Source organism: Salvelinus namaycush, unplaced genomic scaffold (assembly GCF_016432855.1).
Source record: "Salvelinus namaycush isolate Seneca unplaced genomic scaffold, SaNama_1.0 Scaffold3314, whole genome shotgun sequence".
Classification (NCBI taxonomy): domain Eukaryota; kingdom Metazoa; phylum Chordata; class Actinopteri; order Salmoniformes; family Salmonidae; genus Salvelinus; species Salvelinus namaycush.
In genome coordinates, this window is record NW_024060247.1 from 5,195 (window position 1) to 26,403 (window position 21,209).

At 45.6% G+C, this 21,209-nt stretch overlaps 2 protein-coding genes across 2 annotated transcripts; both read right to left on the reverse strand.

The window, feature by feature from the left end:
* Nucleotides 1-6,032: 6,032 nt before the first annotated feature.
* On the reverse strand, nucleotides 6,033-10,655 carry med28 (mediator complex subunit 28). The gene is made up of 5 exons (XM_038985427.1): nucleotides 10,446-10,655; nucleotides 9,144-9,210; nucleotides 8,586-8,698; nucleotides 7,776-7,859; nucleotides 6,033-6,694 (listed from the first exon to the last, which is right to left on the reverse strand). Exons 1-5 carry the CDS (start codon nucleotides 10,602-10,604, stop codon nucleotides 6,575-6,577), a joined length of 543 nt encoding a protein of 180 aa, XP_038841355.1. The 5' UTR covers nucleotides 10,605-10,655; the 3' UTR covers nucleotides 6,033-6,574.
* A 997-nt stretch (nucleotides 10,656-11,652) lies between these two features.
* On the reverse strand, nucleotides 11,653-21,157 carry LOC120040179 (cytosol aminopeptidase-like). Its single transcript, XM_038985426.1, has 6 exons — nucleotides 21,073-21,157; nucleotides 20,776-20,878; nucleotides 20,547-20,626; nucleotides 17,377-17,489; nucleotides 16,633-16,735; nucleotides 11,653-12,115 (listed from the first exon to the last, which is right to left on the reverse strand). The coding sequence occupies exons 1-6, from the start codon at nucleotides 21,136-21,138 to the stop codon at nucleotides 12,032-12,034; spliced, it is 549 nt and encodes a 182-aa protein (XP_038841354.1). The 5' UTR covers nucleotides 21,139-21,157; the 3' UTR covers nucleotides 11,653-12,031.
* Nucleotides 21,158-21,209: the final 52 nt, after the last annotated feature.

Here is a 21,209-nt window from a genome sequence, read left to right on the forward strand (position 1 = left end):
TTTTTACAATCCTCACTAGATGTTAAAGAAACATTCAACTTGCCGCTTTACAGGAGTGTTTAAAAAATAAATAAAATTGGTTTTGTTTTCTCAACTCAGATAAATATAGTCTAAAACAATACAGCTGTAAGACTTCCGAAACATCCAGTGTCCCTTTGGGTAACGTAGCAACGCTTCATTACTGCGTCGGTTACATACGTAGACTACTCTTCGCACCGAGTTTCTCTTACCGATCTGATCGTTGGCTACTTTGTCTCGTTATGTGTCCGGTAAACAACAACCACAACATAACACCGCACCTAAACATTTATAAAGCTTTACAGTTCAGTACCATATATCTGACCCATCTAACGCAACAGTCGGTATTAACAGTCGGTATTAAGCCCTATCTAGCATTAGACCGCAAATGTTACTGCTGCGTTAGAAAATAAAACAAATGTTTCGTTATTGATTAGATATAATAACATGAATATAATGTTAATATATTACCTTGGTGCCGCTGTGGGTCCGTCTACCTGAGTGAGAAGCTGCCGTGCGGCGAATGGTACAGTATTATCTACGAGCCTGATTGGACGAGGGGAGAGGAGACTGACGTCAGGGGGGCCGAACGGGCGCTCTGATTGGCCCTGGGAATGGAGTGATGATAGTGAGACGCGGAGTTCCTAAAGCAACGACCAATCAGCGAGCAGCAGGGCTTTCATAACGTCAGAGCGTTATAGAGACAGTAGGAGGAGAGAGGATGGGGTGGTGGGTGTGTGTTCTGTAACCAGCGAACTTTACAAAGAGTAACAGAGGTGTCCATTGGTCTCTCTCTCCCCAACCAGGGAGAGCAGGGGAGATCCATATTGGACCAGACCCATTATGCAGCACATGTTGGTTCTAACCCAGCAGTAATACACCTGATGCAGCACATGTTGGTTCTAACCCAGCAGTAATACACCTGATGCAGCACATGTTGGTTCTAACCCAGCAGTAATACACCTGATGCAGCATATGTTGGTTCTAACCCAACAGTAATACACCTGACGCAGCACATGTTGGTTCTAACCCAGCAGTAATACACCTGATGCAGCACATGTTGGTTCTAACCCAGCAGTAACATATCTGATGCAGCACATGTTGGTTCTAACCCAGCAGTAATACACCTGATGCAGCACATGTTGGTTCTAACCCAGCAGTAATACACCTGACTCAGCACATGTTGGTTCTAACCCAGCAGTAATACACCTGATGCAGCACATGTTGGTTCTAACCCAGCAGTAACATATCTGATGCAGCACATGTTGGTTCTAACCCAGCAGTAATACACCTGACTCAGCACATGTTGGTTCTAACCCAGCAGTAATACACCTGATGCAGCACATGTTGGTTCTAACCCAGCAGTAATACACCTGACTCAGCACATGTTGGTTCTAACGCAGCAGTAATACACCTGATGCAGCATGTTGGTTCTAACCCAGCAGTAATACACCTGGTGCAGCACATGTTGGTTCTAACCCAGCAGTAACATATCTGATGCAGCACATGTTGGTTCTAACCCAACAGTAACATATCTGATGCAGCACATATTGGTTCTAACCCAACAGTAATACACCTGATGCAGCACATGTTGGTTCTAACCCAGCAGTAACACACCTGATGCAGCACATGTTGGTTCTAACCCAGCAGTAACATATCTGATGCAGCACATGTTGGTTCTAACCCAACAGTAACATATCTGATGCAGCACATATTGGTTCTAACCCAACAGTAATACACCTGATGCAGCATGTTGGTTCTAACCCAGCAGTAACATATCTGATGCAGCATGTTGGTTCTAACCCAGCAGTAACATACCTGATGCAGCACATGTTGGTTCTAACCCAGCAGTAACATATCTGATGCAGCACATGTTGGTTCTAACACAGCAGTAATACACCTGATGAAGCACATGTTGGTTCTAACCCAGCAGTAATACACCTGATGCAGCACATGTTGGTTCTAACCCAGCAGTAATACACCTGATGCAGCACATGTTGGTTCTAACCCAGCAGTAATACACCTGATGCAGCACATGTTGGTTCTAACCCAGCAGTAATACACCTGACTCAGCACATGTTGGTTCTAACCCAGCAGTAATATACCTGATGCAGTACATGTTGGTTCTAACCCAGCAGTAACCTACCTGATGCAGCACATGTTGGTTCTAACCCAGCAGTAACCTACCTGATGCAGCACATGTTGGTTCTAACCCAGCAGTAACATACCTGATGCAGCACATGTTGGTTCTAACCCAGCAGTAATACACCTGATGCAGCACATGTTGGTTCTAACCCAGCAGTAACCTACCTGATGCAGCACATGTTGGTTCTAACCCAGCAGTAATACACCTGACGCAGCACATGTTGGTTCTAACCCAGCAGTAACCTACCTGACGCAGCACATGTTGGTTCTAACCCAGCAGTAACATACCTGATGCAGCACATGTTGGTTCTAACCCAGCAGTAATACACCTGATGCAGCACATGTTGGTTCTAACCCAGCAGTAACATACCTGATGCAGCACATGTTGGTTCTAACCCAGCAGTAACATACCTGACGTAGCACATGTTGGTTCTAACCCAGCAGTAATACACCTGATGCAGCACATGTTGGTTCTAACCCAGCAGTAACATACCTGACGTAGCACATGTTGGTTCTAACCCAGCAGTAACCTACCTGATGCAGCACATGTTGGTTCTAACCCAGCAGTAACATACCTGATGCAGCACATGTTGGATCTAACCCAGCAGTAACATACCTGATGCAGCACATGTTGGTTCTAACCCAGCAGTAATACACCTGACGCAGCACATGTTGGTTCTAACCCAGCAGTAACATACCTGATGCAGCACATGTTGGTTCTAACCCAACAGTAACCTACCTGATGCAGCACATGTTGGTTCTAGCCCAGCAGTAACATACCTGACGCAGCACATGTTGGTTCTAACCCAGCAGTAACCTACCTGATGCAGCACGTGTTGGTTCTAACCCAGCAGTAACCTACCTGATGCAGCACGTGTTGGTTCTAACCCAGCAGTAACATATCTGATGCAGCACGTGTTGGTTCTAACCCAGCAGTAACATATCTGATGCAGCACGTGTTGGTTCTAACCCAGCAATAACATATCTGATGCAGCATGTTGGTTCTAACCCAGCAGTAATACACCTGATGCAGCACATGTTGGTTCTAACCCAGCAGTAACATACCTGATGCAGCACATGTTGGTTCTAACCCAGCAGTAACATACCTGATGCAGCACATGTTGGTTCTAACCCAGCAGTAATACACCTGATGCAGCACATGTTGGTTCTAACCCAGCAGTAATACACCTGATGCAGCACGTGTTGGTTCTAACCCAGCAGTAATAAACCTGATGCAGCACATGTTGGTTCTAACCCAGCAGTAATACACCTGATGCAGCACATGTTGGTTCTAACCCAGCAGTAACATACCTGATGCAGCACATGTTGGTTCTAACCCAGCAGTAACATACCTGATGCAGCACGTGTTGGTTCTAACCCAGCAGTAACATACCTGATGCAGCACATGTTGGTTCTAACCCAGCAGTAACATACCTGATGCAGCACATGTTGGTTCTAACCCAGCAGTAACATACCTGATGCAGCACATGTTGGTTCTAACCCAGCAGTAATACACCTGATGCAGCACATGTTGGTTCTAACCCAGCAGTAACCTATCTGATGCAGCACATGTTGGTTCTAACCCAGCAGTAATACACCTGATGCAGCACATGTTTGTTCTAACCCAGCAGTAATACACCTGATGCAGCACATGTTGGTTCTAACCCAGCAGTAATACACCTGATGCAGCACATGTTGGTTCTAACCCAGCAGTAACATATCTGATGCAGCATGTTGGTTCTAACCCAGCAGTAACCTACCTGATGCAGCACATGTTGGTTCTAACCCAGCAGTAACCTACCTGATGCAGCACATGTTGGTTCTAACCCAACAGTAATACACCTGATGCAGCACATGTTGGTTCTAACCCAGCAGTAATACACCTGATGCAGCACATGTTGGTTCTAACCCAGCAGTAACATATCTGATGCAGCACATGTTGGTTCTAACCCAGCAGTAACATACCTGATGCAGCACATGTTGGTTCTAACCCAGCAGTAATACACCTGATGCAGCACATGTTGGTTCTAACCCAGCAGTAATACACCTGATGCAGCACATGTTGGTTCTAACCCAGCAGTAATACACCTGATGCAGCACATGTTGGTTCTAACCCAGCAGTAACATATCTGATGCAGCACATGTTGGTTCTAACCCAGCAGTAACATACCTGACGCAGCACATGTTGGTTCTAACCCAGCAGTAACATATCTGATGCAGCATGTTGGTTCTAACCCAGCAGTAACATACCTGATGCAGCACATGTTGGTTCTAACCCAGCAGTAACATACCTGACGTAGCACATGTTGGTTCTAACCCAGCAGTAACCTACCTGATGCAGCACATGTTGGTTCTAACCCAGCAGTAACCTACCTGATGCAGCACATGTTGGTTCTAACCCAGCAGTAATACACCTGATGCAGCACATGTTGGTTCTAGCCCAGCAGTAATACACCTGATGCAGCACGTGTTGGTTCTAACCCAGCAGTAACATACCTGACGCAGCACATGTTGGTTCTAACCCAGCAGTAACCTACCTGATGCAGCACGTGTTGGTTCTAACCCAGCAGTAACATATCTGATGCAGCACGTGTTGGTTCTAACCCAGCAGTAACATATCTGATGCAGCACGTGTTGGTTCTAACCCAGCAGTAACATATCTGATGCAGCACGTGTTGGTTCTAACCCAGCAATAACATATCTGATGCAGCATGTTGGTTCTAACCCAGCAGTAATACACCTGATGCAGCACGTGTTGGTTCTAACCCAGCAGTAACATACCTGATGCAGCACATGTTGGTTCTAACCCAGCAGTAACATACCTGATGCAGCACATGTTGGTTCTAACCCAGCAGTAATACACCTGATGCAGCACGTGTTGGTTCTAACCCAGCAGTAACATACCTGATGCAGCACATGTTGGTTCTAACCCAGCAGTAACATACCTGATGCAGCACATGTTGGTTCTAACCCAGCAGTAACATATCTGATGCAGCACATGTTGGTTCTAACCCAGCAGTAACATACCTGATGCAGCACATGTTGGTTCTAACCCAGCAGTAACATACCTGATGCAGCACATGTTGATTCTAACCCAGCAGTAATACACCTGATGCAGCACGTGTTGGTTCTAACCCAGCAGTAATACACCTGACGCAGCACATGTTGGTTCTAACCCAGCAGTAATACACCTGATGCAGCACATGTTGGTTCTAACCCAGCAGTAATACACCTGATGCAGCACATGTTGGTTCTAACCCAGCAGTAACATACCTGATGCAGCACATGTTGGTTCTAACCCAGCAGTAATATACCTGATGCAGCACATGTTGGTTCTAACCCAGCAGTAATACACCTGATGCAGCACATGTTGGTTCTAACCCAGCAGTAACATACCTGATGCAGCACATGTTGATTCTAACCCAGCAGTAACATATCTGATGCAGCACATGTTGGTTCTAACCCAACAGTAACATATCTGATGCAGCACATGTTGGTTCTAACCCAGCAGTAACCTACCTGACGCAGCACATATTGGTTCTAACCCAGCAGTAACCTACCTGACGCAGCACATATTGGTTCTAACCCAGCAGTAATACACCTGAACTAATCAAACTGTTGAATAGTGCCATCACAAGATCTATACAGTCACATAAACCAATTCTCTCGTTCACTGTCAGGTCAAAGTGCGTCCTTAATGTCGTCGCCTCAAATTATTGGCACCTTGACAAAGACTAACTAAAAAGATGGTAAATCATTTCGACATCTTCCTTAGATTGTGTTCTGATCCAAACTCATTTATTCTGTCAGGACAAAACAACTGGTGGTGTTCTGATCCAAACTCATTTATTCTGTCAGGATAAAACAACTGGTGTTCTGATCCAAACTCATTTATTCTGTCAGGACAAAACAACTGGTGTTCTGATCCAAACTCATTTATTCTGTCAGGACAAAACAACTGGTGGTGTTCTGATCCAAACTCATTTATTCTGTCAGGACAAAACAACTGGTGTTGTTCTGATCCAAACTCATTTATTCTGTCAGGACAAACCAACTGGTGGGGTTCTGATCCAAACTCATTTATTCTGTCAGGACAAAAACAACTGGTGGTGTTCTGATCCAAACTCATTTATTCTGTCAGGACAAAACAACTGGTGTTCTGATCCAAACTCATTTATTCTGTCAGGACAAAACAACTGGTGGTGTTCTGATCCAAACTCATTTATTCTGTCAGGACAAAACAACTGGTGGTGTTCTGATCCAAACTCATTTATTCTGTCAGGACAAAACAACTGGTGGGGTTCTGATCCAAACTCATTTATTCTGTCAGGACAAAAACAGACTCAGAAATATTTACACAAGCCAAAAAGAAAACAAAAAGATGATGTACTGTCCAGAAGAGAGAGATGTGTTAGGTCTGTTTGAGTGGTGCAGCGGGGAGACTAGCTGAGGCCTGTTCCAGGAAGGCCAGGGGTCCAGGTGGAGGGAGATCTGACGGTTTACGATGCTGGACACTGACATCCTCCAGAACCTAAAAACACAACAGACACACATTACCTACAGACCTGTTATATCTTAAAGGGACCGCATTCTCATTAATTTGATATAATCTTGAAGCCCATTCAAAACCAGAATGAGACAGGATCCAGGAAGTGATGCGGCACTGAGACAGCAAACGAGAGCATGGCCTTTTCTCAATTAGATTTGTTCAACTCCTACGCCCCCTCTCGTCTCCTTTCCAAAAAGGTCAAAGGTAATCGAGGAGAGGCGGCGAGGAGGGAAAGTGGACTAAAACACGCTTGTATGAAATGAGACTCCTCCACAGGTAAATTATGATTCCAGGGGTGGATCGCAACATGAAAGGTGTATAGTGAGACTAATGTAGCTAGTTGTACAAGACATTTCTAGATAAAAGGATCGCAACATGAAAGGTGTATAGTGAGACTAATGTAACTAGTTGTACAAGACATTTCTAGATAAAAGGATAAGTAGCGTATCGTTTCTCCTCCCAGAAAACAAAGGGGGGGGTGTCAGATTTCAAAAGTCTTCCGTGAAGGACTCATGTAGGATACACTTGTGCTTCCTGGTCAAAAGGACCAAATGGAGGAGGGGAGGATTCTGCTTCCTGGTCAAAAGGAGGCTATGGAGGAGGGGAGGACTCTGCTTCCTGGTCAAAAGGATGTTATGGAGGAGGGGAGGATTCTGCTTCCTGGTCAAAAGGATGTTATGGAGGAGGGGAGGACTCTGCTTCCTGGTCAAAAGGATGTTATGGAGGAGGGGAGGACTCTGCTTCCTGGTCAAAAGGATGTTATGGAGGAGGGGAGGACTCTGCTTCCTGGTCAAAAGGATGTTATGGAGGAGGGGAGGACTCTGCTTCCTGGTCAAAAGAATGCTATGGAGGAGGGGAGGACTCTGCTTCCTGGTCAAAAGGATGTTATGGAGGAGGGGAGGACTCTGCTTCCTGGTCAAAAGGATGCTATGGAGAAGTGGAGAACTCTGCTTCCTGGTCAAAAGGAGGCTATGGAGGAGTAGAGGACTATCTTCTGTTTTCCTACTAACACATTTACACACTCCTCAACAACTTATGGGTTTCCGGGTCACGGAGGACGTACCTGCTGCCAGTGGTGCAGCTTAGACAGGTGTTTCTGGACAAGCAGCTCTTTCCTCTGGAGTTCATTCCGCAGCTCAGACACATCCTGGAGAGAAGAGAGAGGGAGGGAGAAGAGAGGGGGAGAGAAGAGAGAGGGAGAGGAGAGGGAGAAGAGAGGGGGAGAAGAGAGAGGAAGAGAAGAGAGAGGAAGAGAAGAGAGAGGAAGAGAAGAGAGAGAGAGAGAGGAGGGAGGGAGAGGAAGGAGGGACTAGCTGTTAACAGCAGAGGGAGGCTGTCCTAACACCAGAATATCACCATACTGGTGAAGTTCCCCCAGCATAGAGCTCCAGGGTGAATTTTCCCCCCTAGGCACAGATCTAAGATCAGCTTCCCCTCCCACAATCCTAACATTAACCATTAGTGGGGAAAATGTAACACTGACCCATGATCAGCATCTAGTGGCGACTTCACCCTGCTCCATATAGAGCCATCAAATTCACCAGAACCCAGTTCCACTGGTGTTTCCCTCCCATTGTTCCCCTCTAATCAGGGGCTGGTTTAGACCTGGGACACCAGGTGGGTGCAATTAAATGACCATGTAGAACAGCAAAGCTGGTCAGGTAAGAATGGAATAGCCCTGGTATACAGTATCACCTACCTCTTTGACCACCTGGTCAGGTAAGAATGGAATAGCCCTGGTATACAGTATCACCTACCTCTTTGACCACCTGGTCAGGTAAGAATGGAATAGCCCTGGTATACAGTATCACCTACCTCTTTGACCACCTGGTCAGGTAAGAATGGAATAGCCCTGGTATACAGTATCACCTACCTCTTTGACCACCTGGTCGGGTTTCTGGACTGATAACTGAAGACGCTTCTGCAGGAAGAAACATTCTGTCTGTCTGGCAACATCCAGAAACTTCTGAATACACTGATCCACACCTGGGGAGACAGACAGGTTAGAGACAGAAACAGACAGGTTAGAGACAGACAGGTTAGAGACAGACAGACAGGTTAGCGAGACAGACAGACAGACATGCAAGTCAGTTAATTTGAGCTAGATAAGCTAAGTAATGAAATAAATGTTTTTTTAATGAATGTGTTTCAAACTGTTTACAATGCAACTAGCTAACTGCCCCAAGGCTAGCCATCTCTCCTCCTCCTGAATTACTGGGTGTGCAGGATTTTGCTACAGCTCTGCTGTAAAACACCTGCTTCTACCAACCAGCTGCTCATCTGCTCATGATTGACTAAATCAGGTGTTAGAACAGGGCTGGAGCAAAACCATGCATACCCTGTCGCTATCCAGGAGGATGGTTGTTGGTCACCTAGGAGCTTGTCTGGGAATATAATGCCCTTTTTGAGTTGTAAACTTTACTGGTCTCACCTGTCCGAATTTCCTCCTGGTCGGTTCCGTTCACATAGTCTTGACTCACTAGGGACGCAAAGCAAGCCTGTTGACACAAGACAACTGGTTAACAGTTCACTACTAGCTTCAGTAACGCCAGGCCAGAGATACATGTACTTAGCTAGCTTCAGTAACGCCAGGCCAGAGATACATGTACTTAGCTAGCTTCAGTAACGCCAGGCCAGAGATGCATGTACTTAGCTAGCTTCAGTAACGCCAGGCCAGAGATGCATGTACTTAGCTAGATATAACATTACATTTAGTTACATATAAAAGTGCTAGTTGTGTCCAGGCAACCCAGCAAAGCATGAGACGTAAAGTATGCTCGCAGCCCAGGTTGATGGCACCTTAACTGGGGAGAACGGGCTCCTAGTAATGACTGAAATCAATGTAATGGTATTAAATACATCGAACACATTGGTTTGGTTTCCAGGTGTTTGATGCCATTCGCTCTGTGCCAGACATTACGATGAGCCGTTGTCCCCTCAGCAGACACTGCTCTGCACAACAACAACAATGTAACGTTAGCTAGCGGACTACTAGCTGGCTTCGGTAACGCCAGACAAGTCCAACGGCTATGCTTCATTTAGGTAGCTGGTTACATTTCAAAAGAACGGTAACTTTGTGACTAACTGAAATACTGAGCAGTAACCACATACAACAGTGTCTTTGGTAAGCAGTTTTCTAGCTAGTAGACCAGTAGCGTGATGTGCTATCTAGTATCACAACGTTAGCTATACCACGGCTGGCTAGGCTAGCTAGTATCGTTACGTTAGCTATACCACGGCTGGCTAGGCTAGCTAGTATCATTACGTTAGCTATACCACGGCTGGCTAGGCTAGCTAGTATCATTACGTTAGCTATACCACGGCTGGCTAGGCTAGTATCGTTACGTTAGCTATACCACGGCTGGCTAGGCTAGCTAGTATCGTTACGTTAGCTATACCACGGCTGGCTAGGCTAGCTAGTGTCATTACGTTAGCTATACCACGGCTGGCTAGGCTACCTAGCATCGTTACGTTAGCTATACCACGACTGGCTAGGCTAGCTAGTATCGTTACGTTAGCTATACCACGGGTAGCTAGGCTAGCTAGTGTCATTACGTTAGCTATACCACGGGTAGCTAGGCTAGCTAGTGTCATTACGTTAGCTATACCACGGGTAGCTAGGCTAGCTAGTATCATTACGTTAGCTATACCACAGCTAGCTAGTATCGTTACGTTAGCTATACCACGGCTGGCTAGCTAGTCCACCAGGACAGTGGAGTTGTCGCTCTCGTACCTCGAAAGAAGCCTCTAGGTCGTCTACCAGAGTGTTGGGGCCCTGGACCCTGTTCCCTGGAGCTCCAGACAGTAGTCCCGGCTGACCCGGGCCGCCGACAGGGTGAGGACCAGCGGACTGCTGGCCGGGGAACATCCCGCTGCCCATGGAGGAAGACATATTGAATGGTTGTTTGTACCAGTCGGTGATGCCGCTGCTCGCATTGCGCAGGAAATGTCACACTGGCTGACCAATTTAATAGGTTCTACTAAATGACTATATATTAAAAAAAAAGGTTTGATTAAAATAAATGTTTTGCAATTAAAACAATTTGTCATTTACATGCAGTTATAGTGACAAGACACATTGATCCTCCAAAATGGTTTTATTGGTGTTTTATTTAAATGACATGATAATATTTTATAGTTTTTGTGTGCATAAGTGCATACCAAATTCAGCATTAGCGTTTCTCCCACAACTACTGGACAGAGGTTGGTTTACTGACTGTCACTGAAGCCTAGTTTTTACTCTACGTATGTAACGCAAGAACGCTACGCAAAAGAGCGTTCTTGCATCCGGTTATAAATTGCAGGGCTGCGTAGTTTTGCTACGCAACAACATTTTGCATAGCTACTTGTAGTTACCGTTACAAAATAAGATTCCAGTCGACAAGTGGTATTTTGGAAACAGTAATTGCAAAATTACTGCAGTAAAAAATAACTTATTTTGGATGCAGTTACACTGCACTCTGACTGCAATCTTTTTTTGTAAGGGTAGGATACGATATACTTTGTCCATTTACATGAAAATTCAGTTTCTCAATGCATACGTATGTAGGCTATAAGCTAGGCTAGAGAGGGATTTAGTTACATGTGCTGGGGCACGGGGGCAGGGGGCACGGGGGTGGAAATGTCCTCTTCAGCCCTCTATGCACAACAGGCTACTACCAGATAACTCAGGATACGTCCCAAATGGAACCCTATTCCCTATATAGTGCACTACTTTAGACCAGAGCCCTATGGAACCCTATTCCCTATATAGTGCACTACTTTAGACCAGAGCCCTATAGAACCCTATTCCATATATAGTGCACTACTTTAGAGCCCTATTCCCTATATAGTGCACTACTTTAGACCAGAGCCCTATAGAACCCTATTCCCTACATAGTGCACTACTTTAGACCAGAGCCCTATGGAACCCTATTCCCTATATAGTGCACTACTTTAGACCAGAGCCCTATAGAACCCTATTCCCTATATAGTGCACTACTTTAGACCAGGACCCTATAGAACCCTATTCCCTATATAGTGCACTACTTTAGACCAGTTCAATGGGTAGTGGACAAAAAGGGCCTATTCCCTATATAGTGCACTACTTTAGACCAGTTCAATGGGTAGTGGACAAAAAGGGCCTATTCCCTATATATATAGTGCACTACTTTTCACCAGTCCTGTGGGTAGTGCACTACTTTTGACCAGTCCAATGGGTAGGGAATAGGGTGCTACTTGGGAAGCAGCCTGTGATTCTACACAGTACCACAGTCTCTGTCTCTACAGAATAATCCTTCTCCAGCCAGCTCCGTGTGTGTAGATGTGGTGTGTGTGTCTTCAGGCTTGGTTGGCCAGTCCAGCAGTGAACTCTACCAGTGTTCGTGTCGGTCGCCCAGACATTCCTTTCTTCAGGTAGGGAACCTGGACAGAGACAAACAGTGAGAGAGAATCACTTCTAGAACACTAACAGAAGGGATTGTGATCATCATGGTTCTAGAACACTAACAGAAGGGGTTGTGATCATCATGGTTCTAGAACACTAACAGAAGGGATTGTGATCATCATGGTTCTAGAACACTAACAGAAGGGATTGTGGTCATCATGGTTCTAGAACACTAACAGAAGGGATTGTGATCATCATGGTTCTAGAACACTAACAGAAGGGGTTGTGATCATCATGGTTCTAGAACACTAACAGAAGGGATTGTGATCATCATGGTTCTAGAACACTAACAGAAGGGATTGTGGTCATCATGGTTCTAGAACACTAACAGAAGGGATTGTGGTCATCATGGTTCTAGAACACTAACAGAAGGGGTTGTGATCATCATGGTTCTAGAACACTAACAGAAGGGGTTGTGATCATCATGGTTCTAGAACACTAACAGAAGGGATTGTGGTCATCATGGTTCTAGAACACTAACAGAAGGGATTGTGATCATCATGGTTCTAGAACACTAACAGAAGGGGTTGTGATCCTCATGGTTCTAGAACACTAACAGAAGGGGTTGTGATCCTCATGGTTCTAGAACACTAACAGAAGGGGTTGTGATCCTCATGGTTCTAGAACACTAACAGAAGGGGTTGTGATCATCATGGTTCTAGAACACTAACAGAAGGGATTGTGATCATCATGGTTCTAGAACACTAACAGAAGGGATTGTGATCATCATGGTTCTAGAACACTAACAGAAGGGATTGTGATCATCATGGTTCTAGAACACTAACAGAAGGGGTTGTGATCATCATGGTTCTAGAACACTAACAGAAGGGATTGTGATCATCATGGTTCTAGAACACTAACAGAAGGGGTTGTGGTCATCGTGGTTCTAGAACACTAACAGAAGGGGTTGTGGTCATCATGCTTCTAGAACTAACAGAAGCAGATGTGCCATTCTGATCATGCGCGCCGCGCCGCGACCGACATAGCTAGTTCATTAGCTAGCCAGTAAGTAACTCCTCCAGTATGTGTTGATGTTCGTTAGCAAAGCTAGCCACTGTAGCTAGCCAGTAACTCCTCCAGTATGTGTTGATGTGTCGTAAGCTAAACTAGCCACTGTAGCTAGCCAGTAAGTAACTCCTCCAGTATGTGTTGATGTTCGTTAGCAAAGCTACCCACTGTAGCTAGCCAGTTACTCCTCCAGTATGTGTTGATGTTCGTTAGCAAAGCTAGCCACTGTAGCTAGCCAGTAACTCCTCCAGTATGTGTTGATGTGTCGTAAGCTAAACTAGCCACTGTAGCTAGCCAGTAACTCCTCCAGTATGTGTTGATGTGTCGTAAGCTAAACTAGCCACTGTAGCTAGCCAGTAAGTAACTCCTCCAGTATGTGTTGATGTTCGTTAGCAAAGCTACCCACTGTAGCTAGCCAGTTACTCCTCCAGTATGTGTTGATGTTCGTTAGCAAAGCTAGCCACTGTAGCTAGCCAGTAACTCCTCCAGTATGTGTTGATGTGTCGTAAGCTAAACTAGCCACTGTAGCTAGCCAGTAACTCCTCCAGTATGTGTTGATGTGTCGTAAGCTAAACTAGCCACTGTAGCTAGCCAGTAAGTAACTCCTCCAGTATGTGTTGATGTTTGTTAGCAAAGCTAGCCACTGTAGCTAGCCAGTTACTCCTCCAGTATGTGTTGATGTTCGTTAGCAAAGCTAGCCACTGTAGCTAGCCAGTTACTCCTCCAGTATGTGTTGATGTTCGTTAGCAAAGCTAGCCACTGTAGCTAGCCAGTAACTCCTCCAGTATGTGTTGATGTGTCGTAAGCTAAACTAGCCACTGTAGCTAGCCAGTTACTCCTCCAGTATGTGTTGATGTTCGTTAGCAAAGCTAGCCACTGTAGCTAGCCAGTAACTCCTCCAGTATGTGTTGATGTTCGTTAGCAAAGCTAGCCACTGTAGCTAGCCAGTTACTCCTCCAGTATGTGTTGATGTTCGTTAGCAAAGCTAGCCACTGTAGCTAGCCAGTTACTCCTCCAGTATGTGTTGATGTTCGTTAGCAAAGCTAGCCACTGTAGCTAGCCAGTTACTCCTCCAGTATGTGTTGATGTTCGTTAGCAAAGCTAGCCACTGTAGCTAGCCAGTTACTCCTCCAGTATGTGTTGATGTTCGTTAGCAAAGCTAGCCACTGTAGCTAGCCAGTAATTCCTCCAGTATGTGTTGATGTTCGTTAGCAAAGCTAGCCACTGTAGCTAGCCAGTAACTCCTCCAGTATGTGTTGATGTGTCGTAGCTAGTTCGTTAGCAAAGCTAGCCACTGTAGCTAGCCAGTAACTCCTCCAGTATGTGTTGATGTTCGTTAGCAAAGCTAGCCACTGTAGCTAGCCAGTTACTCCTCCAGTATGTGTTGATGTTCGTTAGCAAAGCTAGCCACTGTAGCTAGCCAGTAACTCCTCCAGTATGTGTTGATGTGTCGTAAGCTAAGCTAGCCACTGTAGCTAGCCAGTTACTCCTCCAGTATGTGTCGCTGTTCGTTAGCAAAGCTAGCCACTGTAGCTAGCCAGTAACTCCTCCAGTATGTGTTGATGTGTCGTAAGCTAAGCTAGCCACTGTAGCTAGCCAGTTACTCCTCCAGTATGTGTTGATGTTCGTTAGCAAAGCTAGCCACTGTAGCTAGCCAGTAACTCCTCCAGTATGTGTCGATGTTCGTTAGCAAAGCTAGCCACTGTAGCTAGCCAGTAACTCCTCCAGTATGTGTCGATGTTCGTTAGCAAAGCTAGCCACTGTAGCTAGCCAGTTACTCCTCCAGTATGTGTTGATGTGTCGTAGCTAGTTCGTTAGCAAAGCTAGCCACTGTAGCTAGCCAGTAACTCCTCCAGTATGTGTTGATGTGTCGTAGCTAGTTCGTTAGCAAAGCTAGCCACTGTAGCTAGCCACTGTAGCTAGCCAGTAACTCCTCCAGTATGTGTTGATGTGTCGTAGCTAGTTCGTTAGCAAAGCTAGCCACTGTAGCTAGCCAGTAACTCCTCCAGTATGTGTTGATGTGTCGTAGCTAGTTCGTTAGCAAAGCTAGCCACTGTAGCTAGCCACTGTAGCTAGCCAGTAACTCCTCCAGTATGTGTTGATGTGTCGTAGCTAGTTCGTTAGCAAAGCTAGCCACTGTAGCTAGCCAGTAACTCCTCCAGTATGTGTTGATGTTCGTTAGCAAAGCTAGCCACTGTAGCTAGCCAGTAACTCCTCCAGTATGTGTTGATGTGTCGTAGCTAGTTCGTTAGCAAAGCTAGCCACTGTAGCTAGCCAGTAACTCCTCCAGTATGTGTTGATGTTCGTTAGCTAAGCTAGCCACTGTAGCTAGCCAGTTACTCCTCCAGTATGTGTTGATGTTCGTTAGCAAAGCTAGCCACTGTAGCTAGCCAGTAACTCCTCCAGTATGTGTTGATGTGTCGTAGCTAGTTCGTTAGCAAAGCTAGCCACTGTAGCTAGCCAGTAACTCCTCCAGTATGTGTTGATGTGTCGTAGCTAGTTCGTTAGCAAAGCTAGCCACTGTAGCTAGCCAGTAACTCCTCCAGTATGTGTTGATGTGTCGTAGCTAGTTCGTTAGCAAAGCTACCCACTGTAGCTAGCCAGTTACTCCTCCAGTATGTGTTGATGTTCGTTAGCAAAGCTAGCCACTGTAGCTAGCCAGTAACTCCTCCAGTATGTGTTGATGTGTCGTAAGCTAAGCTAGCCACTGTAGCTAGCCAGTTACTCCTCCAGTATGTGTTGATGTTTGTTAGCAAAGCTAGCCACTGTAGCTAGCCAGTAACTCCTCCAGTATGTGTTGATGTTCGTTAGCAAAGCTAGCCACTGTAGCTAGCCAGTTACTCCTCCAGTATGTGTTGATGTGTCGTAGCTAGTTCGTTAGCAAAGCTAGCCACTGTAGCTAGCCAGTAACTCCTCCAGTATGTGTTGATGTGTCGTAGCTAGTTCGTTAGCAAAGCTAGCCACTGTAGCTAGCCAGTAACTCCTCCAGTATGTGTCGCTGTTCGTTAGCAAAGCTAGCCACTGTAGCTAGCCAGTAACTCCTCCAGTATGTGTTGATGTTCGTTAGCAAAGCTAGCCACTGTAGCTAGCCAGTAATTCCTCCAGTATGTGTTGATGTTCGTTAGCAAAGCTAGCCACTGTAGCTAGCCAGTTACTCCTCCAGTATGTGTGACGTCATTTCACAGGAAGCTGTAGAGGTCAATACGAAATGGCACTTCTGCAGCCAAATATCTTCTTCTTCATTTGTTTTAGTTTTTAAGGATGAACTGACCTGGTATGAACCTGCATTGATCAGTTCTATAGTTTAAAGTCTTTATTTTAGCGTTTCCCCCAGCAAAGTAAACCTTTAAACTGTATTGTTTTACGCTGTACATGTTTTAAACTTTGTGTGCTGCTATTTTGGCCAGGTCTCTTTTGCAAAAGATATTTCAATGAGACGAACCTGGTAAAACAGCTCTGAGATCAATGTTCCAGAAGACTACCGTACCTCGTCCTTATTGGTCATCACCCCGGCGATGTCCAGGTGCGCCCAATGAGGGGCCGTCACAAACTCCCTCAGAAACGCTGCCGCCGTGCAGGCTCCGCCAGAACTACACACACACACACACACACACACACACACACACACACACACACACACGTCACACACAGGTCACACACAGGTCACACACACGTCACACACACACACGTCACACACACACAGGTTATACACACACACACAGACACACACACACACAGGTCACACACACACACACACACACACACACACACACACACAGGTCACACACACACACACACACACAGGTCACACACACACACACACACACACAGGTCACACACACACACACACACACACACACACACACACACACACACACACAGGTCACACACACACACACACACAGGTCACACACACACACACACACACACACAAGTCACACACACACACACACACAGGTCACACACACACACAGGTCACACACACACACACACACACACAGGTCACACACAGGTCACACACACACAGGTCACACACACACACAGGTCACACACACACACAGGTAACATGGCATTAACACTGAAGTTGTTTAGGGTTGTTTCTAGATGGTCTGTGTGTGTGTGTGTGTGTGTGTGTGTGCGTGCGTGCGTGCGTGCGTGCGTGCGTGCGTGCGTGCGTGCGTGCGTGCGTGCGTGCGTGCGTGCGTGCGTGCGTGCGTGTGTGTGTTCTTACCGGCTGTACTTGCCCACGTTGTTGAGGTCGGCCAGCTGGCAGTCAGTGACCTGTCTGGTGTAATGTTGAAACAGGGGCATCCTCCACACCCGGTCTCCTGTTACCACACTGGCCTATCAGAGACACCCTGTTACCACACTGGCCTATCAGAGAGACACCCTGTTACCACACTGGCCTATCAGAGAGACACCCTGTTACCACACTGGCCTATCAGAGAGACACCCTGTTACCATACTGGCCTATCAGAGAGACACCCTGTTACCACACTGGCCTATCAGAGAGACACCGTGTTACCACACTGGCCTATCAGAGAGACACCCTGTTACCACACTGGCCTATCAGAGAGACACCCTGTTACCACACTGGCCTATCAGAGACACACCCTGTTACCACACTGGCCAATCAGAGAGACACCCTGTTACCACACTGGCCTATCAGAGACACCCTGTTACCACACTGGCCTATCAGAGACACCCTGTTACCACACTGGCCTATCAGAGACACCCTGTTACCACACTGGCCTATCAGAGAGACACCCTGTTACCACACTGGCCTATCAGAGAGACACCCTGTTACCACACTGGCCTATCAGAGAGACACCCTGTTACCACACTGGCCTATCAGAGAGACACCCTGTTACCACACTGGCCTATCAGAGAGACACCCTGTTACCACACTGGCCTATCAGAGAGACACCCTGTTACCACACTGGCCTATCAGAGAGACACCCTGTTACCACACTGGCCTATCAGAGAGACACCCTGTTACCACACTGGTCTAACTTCTTTGATATAGGGGGCAGCATTTTCACTTTTGGATGAATTGGTGCTCATAGTGAACTGCCTCCTACTCTGTCCCAGATACTAATATATGCATATTATTATTACTATTGGATAGAAAACACTCTGAAATTTCTAAAACTGTTTGAATGATGTCTGTGAGTATAACAGAACTCATATGGCAGGCAAAAACCTGAGAAAAAATCCAAACAGGAAGTGAGAATTCTTAGAGTGGTCAATGTTCAACTCATCGCCTATTCAATTCCCTGTAATATATGGATCTGTTTGCACTTCCCACGCCTTCCACTAGATGTCACCAGTCGGTAGAACGTGGAATGAAGCCCCTAGTGTGATGTGGGACCGGATGGGAGGTGTTTCAGTCATTGTTCTGGCAGAATGCTAGTTCCTGGTCACGCGCGCTAGTCATGAGATGGCCATGTGTTTCCATTACTCTGTAGACAAAAACGAATGCTCCGGTTGGAACGTTATTGGATAGTTATGATAACAACATCCTGAAGATTGATTCTCTAGTTAGTTTGACCAGTTTATTCGACCTGTTATATAACTTTTTAAAGTTTTCGTCCGAGTTCGCCTGCACCTTCGCGAGCGTTTGGACACGTGCACTAAACATGCTAGCAAAAAGTAGCTACTTAGACATGAACAAAACATACATGTATTGTGTAACATGAAGTCCTATGAGTGCCATCTGATGAAGATCATCAAAGGTTAGTGATTTGTTTTATCTCTATTTCTGCTTTTTGTGACTACTATCTTTGGCTGGGAAAATGGCTGTGTTTTTCTGTGGCTATGTACCGACCTAACATAATCGTTTGGTGTGCTTTCGCCATAAATCCTTTTTGAAATCAGACATGTTGGATTCACAACCAGTGTAGCTTTAATTTGGTGTCTTTCATGTGTGATTTCATGAAAGATTGATTTTTATAGTAATATATTTGAATTTGGCGCTCTGCATGTTTTCTGGCTTTTGGCCAAGTGGGACGCTACCGTCCCACACATCCCAGAGGGGGGTTTTTCAGGATAAAACAAGAAACAGAATGGAGATAAACACAGGCAAAATCCTTTATTAAAACCTGGTTCAGTCTGCTTTCCACCAGACACTGGGAGATTAATTCACCTCTCAGCAGTTACTTAAATATCTGACCTGAAAATGGTTTTCTAGCAACGATCAACAAACCAATTTGACAGAGCTTGAAGCAGTTTTGAAAATAATAAAATGGGAAAATTTTGAACAATCCAGGTGTGGAAAGCTTTTAGAGATTTACCCAGAAAGACTCACAGCTGTAATCACTCTTAGAGACTTACCCAGAAAGACTCACAGCTGTAATCTCTTAGAGATTTACCCAGAAGGACTCACAGCTGTAATCACTCTTAGAGATTTACCCAGAAAGACTCACAGCTGTAATCACTCTTAGAGATTTACCCAGAAAGACTCCCAGCTGTAATGACTCTTAGATATTTACCCAGAAGGACTCACAGCTGTAATCTCTTAGAGACTTACCCAGAAAGACTCACAGCTGTAATCTCTTAGAGATTTACCCAGAAAGACTCACAGCTGTAATCACTCTTAGAGATTTACCCAGAAAGACTCCCAGCTGTAATGACTCTTAGATATTTACCCAGAAAGACTCACAGCTGTAATCTCTTAGAGATTTACCCAGAAAGACTCACAGCTGTAATGACTCTTAGAGATTTACCCAGAAGGACTCACAGCTGTAATCTCTTAGAGATTTACCCAGAAAGACTCACAGCTGTAATCACTCTTAGAGATTTACCCAGAAACACTCCCAGCTGTAATCACTCTTAGAGATTTACCCAGAAAGACTCACAGCTGTAATCTCTCTTGAAGATTTACCCAGAAAGACTCACAGCTGTAATCACTCTTAGATATTTACCCAGAAAGACTCACAGCTGTAACAGCCCCCCAAAGGTGCTTCTACAATGTATTGACTCAGGGGTATTTCAGTATTTCATTTTCAATAAATGTAACAATTTCTAAAACCATGTTTTTACTTTGTTATTATGGGCGAGAAAGACCTGGAATCCATTTTGAATCCAGGCTGTAATAAGTCAAGGGGTATGTCCACTTTCTGAAGGCACAGAAACCACAGACAGACACACAGGGGCATTTCCATGTGTTGTCTCGTCACAAAGTTGCAGGAAATATGAATTTCAGATCTTTTCTGTTCATAATATTGTGCAAAATAATGTTTTTTTTCGAACAAGTTCAATACATTTTAGTTGATTTCCAAACGTGAGACATTTTGATAGAAGAACCCAACGTACCCAATTATAATAGAGGATGGTATTTCAGTACGCTGTGTGTGTGTGTGTGTGTGTGTGTGTGTGTGTGTGTGTGTGTGTGTGTGTTACCTTGTGAAGCTGCTCCCAGAGCCAGTCAGAGTTGGTGAAGACTCCCGTGGCTGCTGAACCCAGAGCGACGTCCATCGCTCCTGAGAGACAGAGAGAGAAAACACCAGTGACCAATAGACTAGCTGTTTAGTGAACAGCGATGGCCGTCTCACTAACACACACACACACACACACACACACACACACACACACACACACACACACACACACACACACACACCAAACTAACCAGTGAGGGTAGCAGCGTTGACGATGGCCCTGGGGTTGAAGCTGTGAGCGTAACAGAGAGCATCTGCTAGGATCAACCGTCCCTCTGCGTCCGTGTTGTCCACCTACACACACACACACACACACACACACACACACACACGCACACACACACACACACACACACACACACACACAATACTTAATTTGATGTAAACAAAGACCTGCAGGTTTAGTAGCCACGGTAACAAATACCTGCGTGGTTTAGTAGCCACGGTAACAAATACCTGTGTGGTTTAGTAGCCACGGTAACAAATACCTGTATGGTTTTGCCGTTCTTGGCGGTGACGACGTCTCCAGGCTTGTTGGCTTTCCCACTGGGCATGTTCTCACAGAGAGGTGCTAGACCTGGGGGTTAATAACACACATTACTACTTCCTGTGTAGAAACTTCTAG

What these genes read in the sequence shown, in the direction of transcription:
- LOC120040179 (XM_038985426.1), bottom strand. Translation starts at nt 21,138, where the DNA reads ATGCCCAGTGGGAAAGCCAACAAGCCTGGAGACGTCGTCACCGCCAAG. An exon ending in CAACGCTGCTACCCTCACTG is followed by an intron (nt 20,627 to 20,775) that starts GTTAGTTTGGTG and finishes TCTGTCTCTCAG; the next exon opens with GAGCGATGGACGTCGCTCTG. An exon ending in AACGTGGGCAAGTACAGCCG is followed by an intron (nt 16,736 to 17,376) that starts GTAAGAACACAC and finishes GTGTGTGTGTAG; the next exon opens with TTCTGGCGGAGCCTGCACGG.
- med28 (XM_038985427.1), bottom strand. Translation starts at nt 10,604, where the DNA reads ATGTCTTCCTCCATGGGCAGCGGGATGTTCCCCGGCCAGCAGTCCGCT. An exon ending in CCAGGAGGAAATTCGGACAG is followed by an intron (nt 8,699 to 9,143) that starts GTGAGACCAGTA and finishes CTGTCTCCCCAG; the next exon opens with GTGTGGATCAGTGTATTCAG. An exon ending in CCGACCAGGTGGTCAAAGAG is followed by an intron (nt 7,860 to 8,585) that starts GTAGGTGATACT and finishes TCTTCTCTCCAG; the next exon opens with GATGTGTCTGAGCTGCGGAA.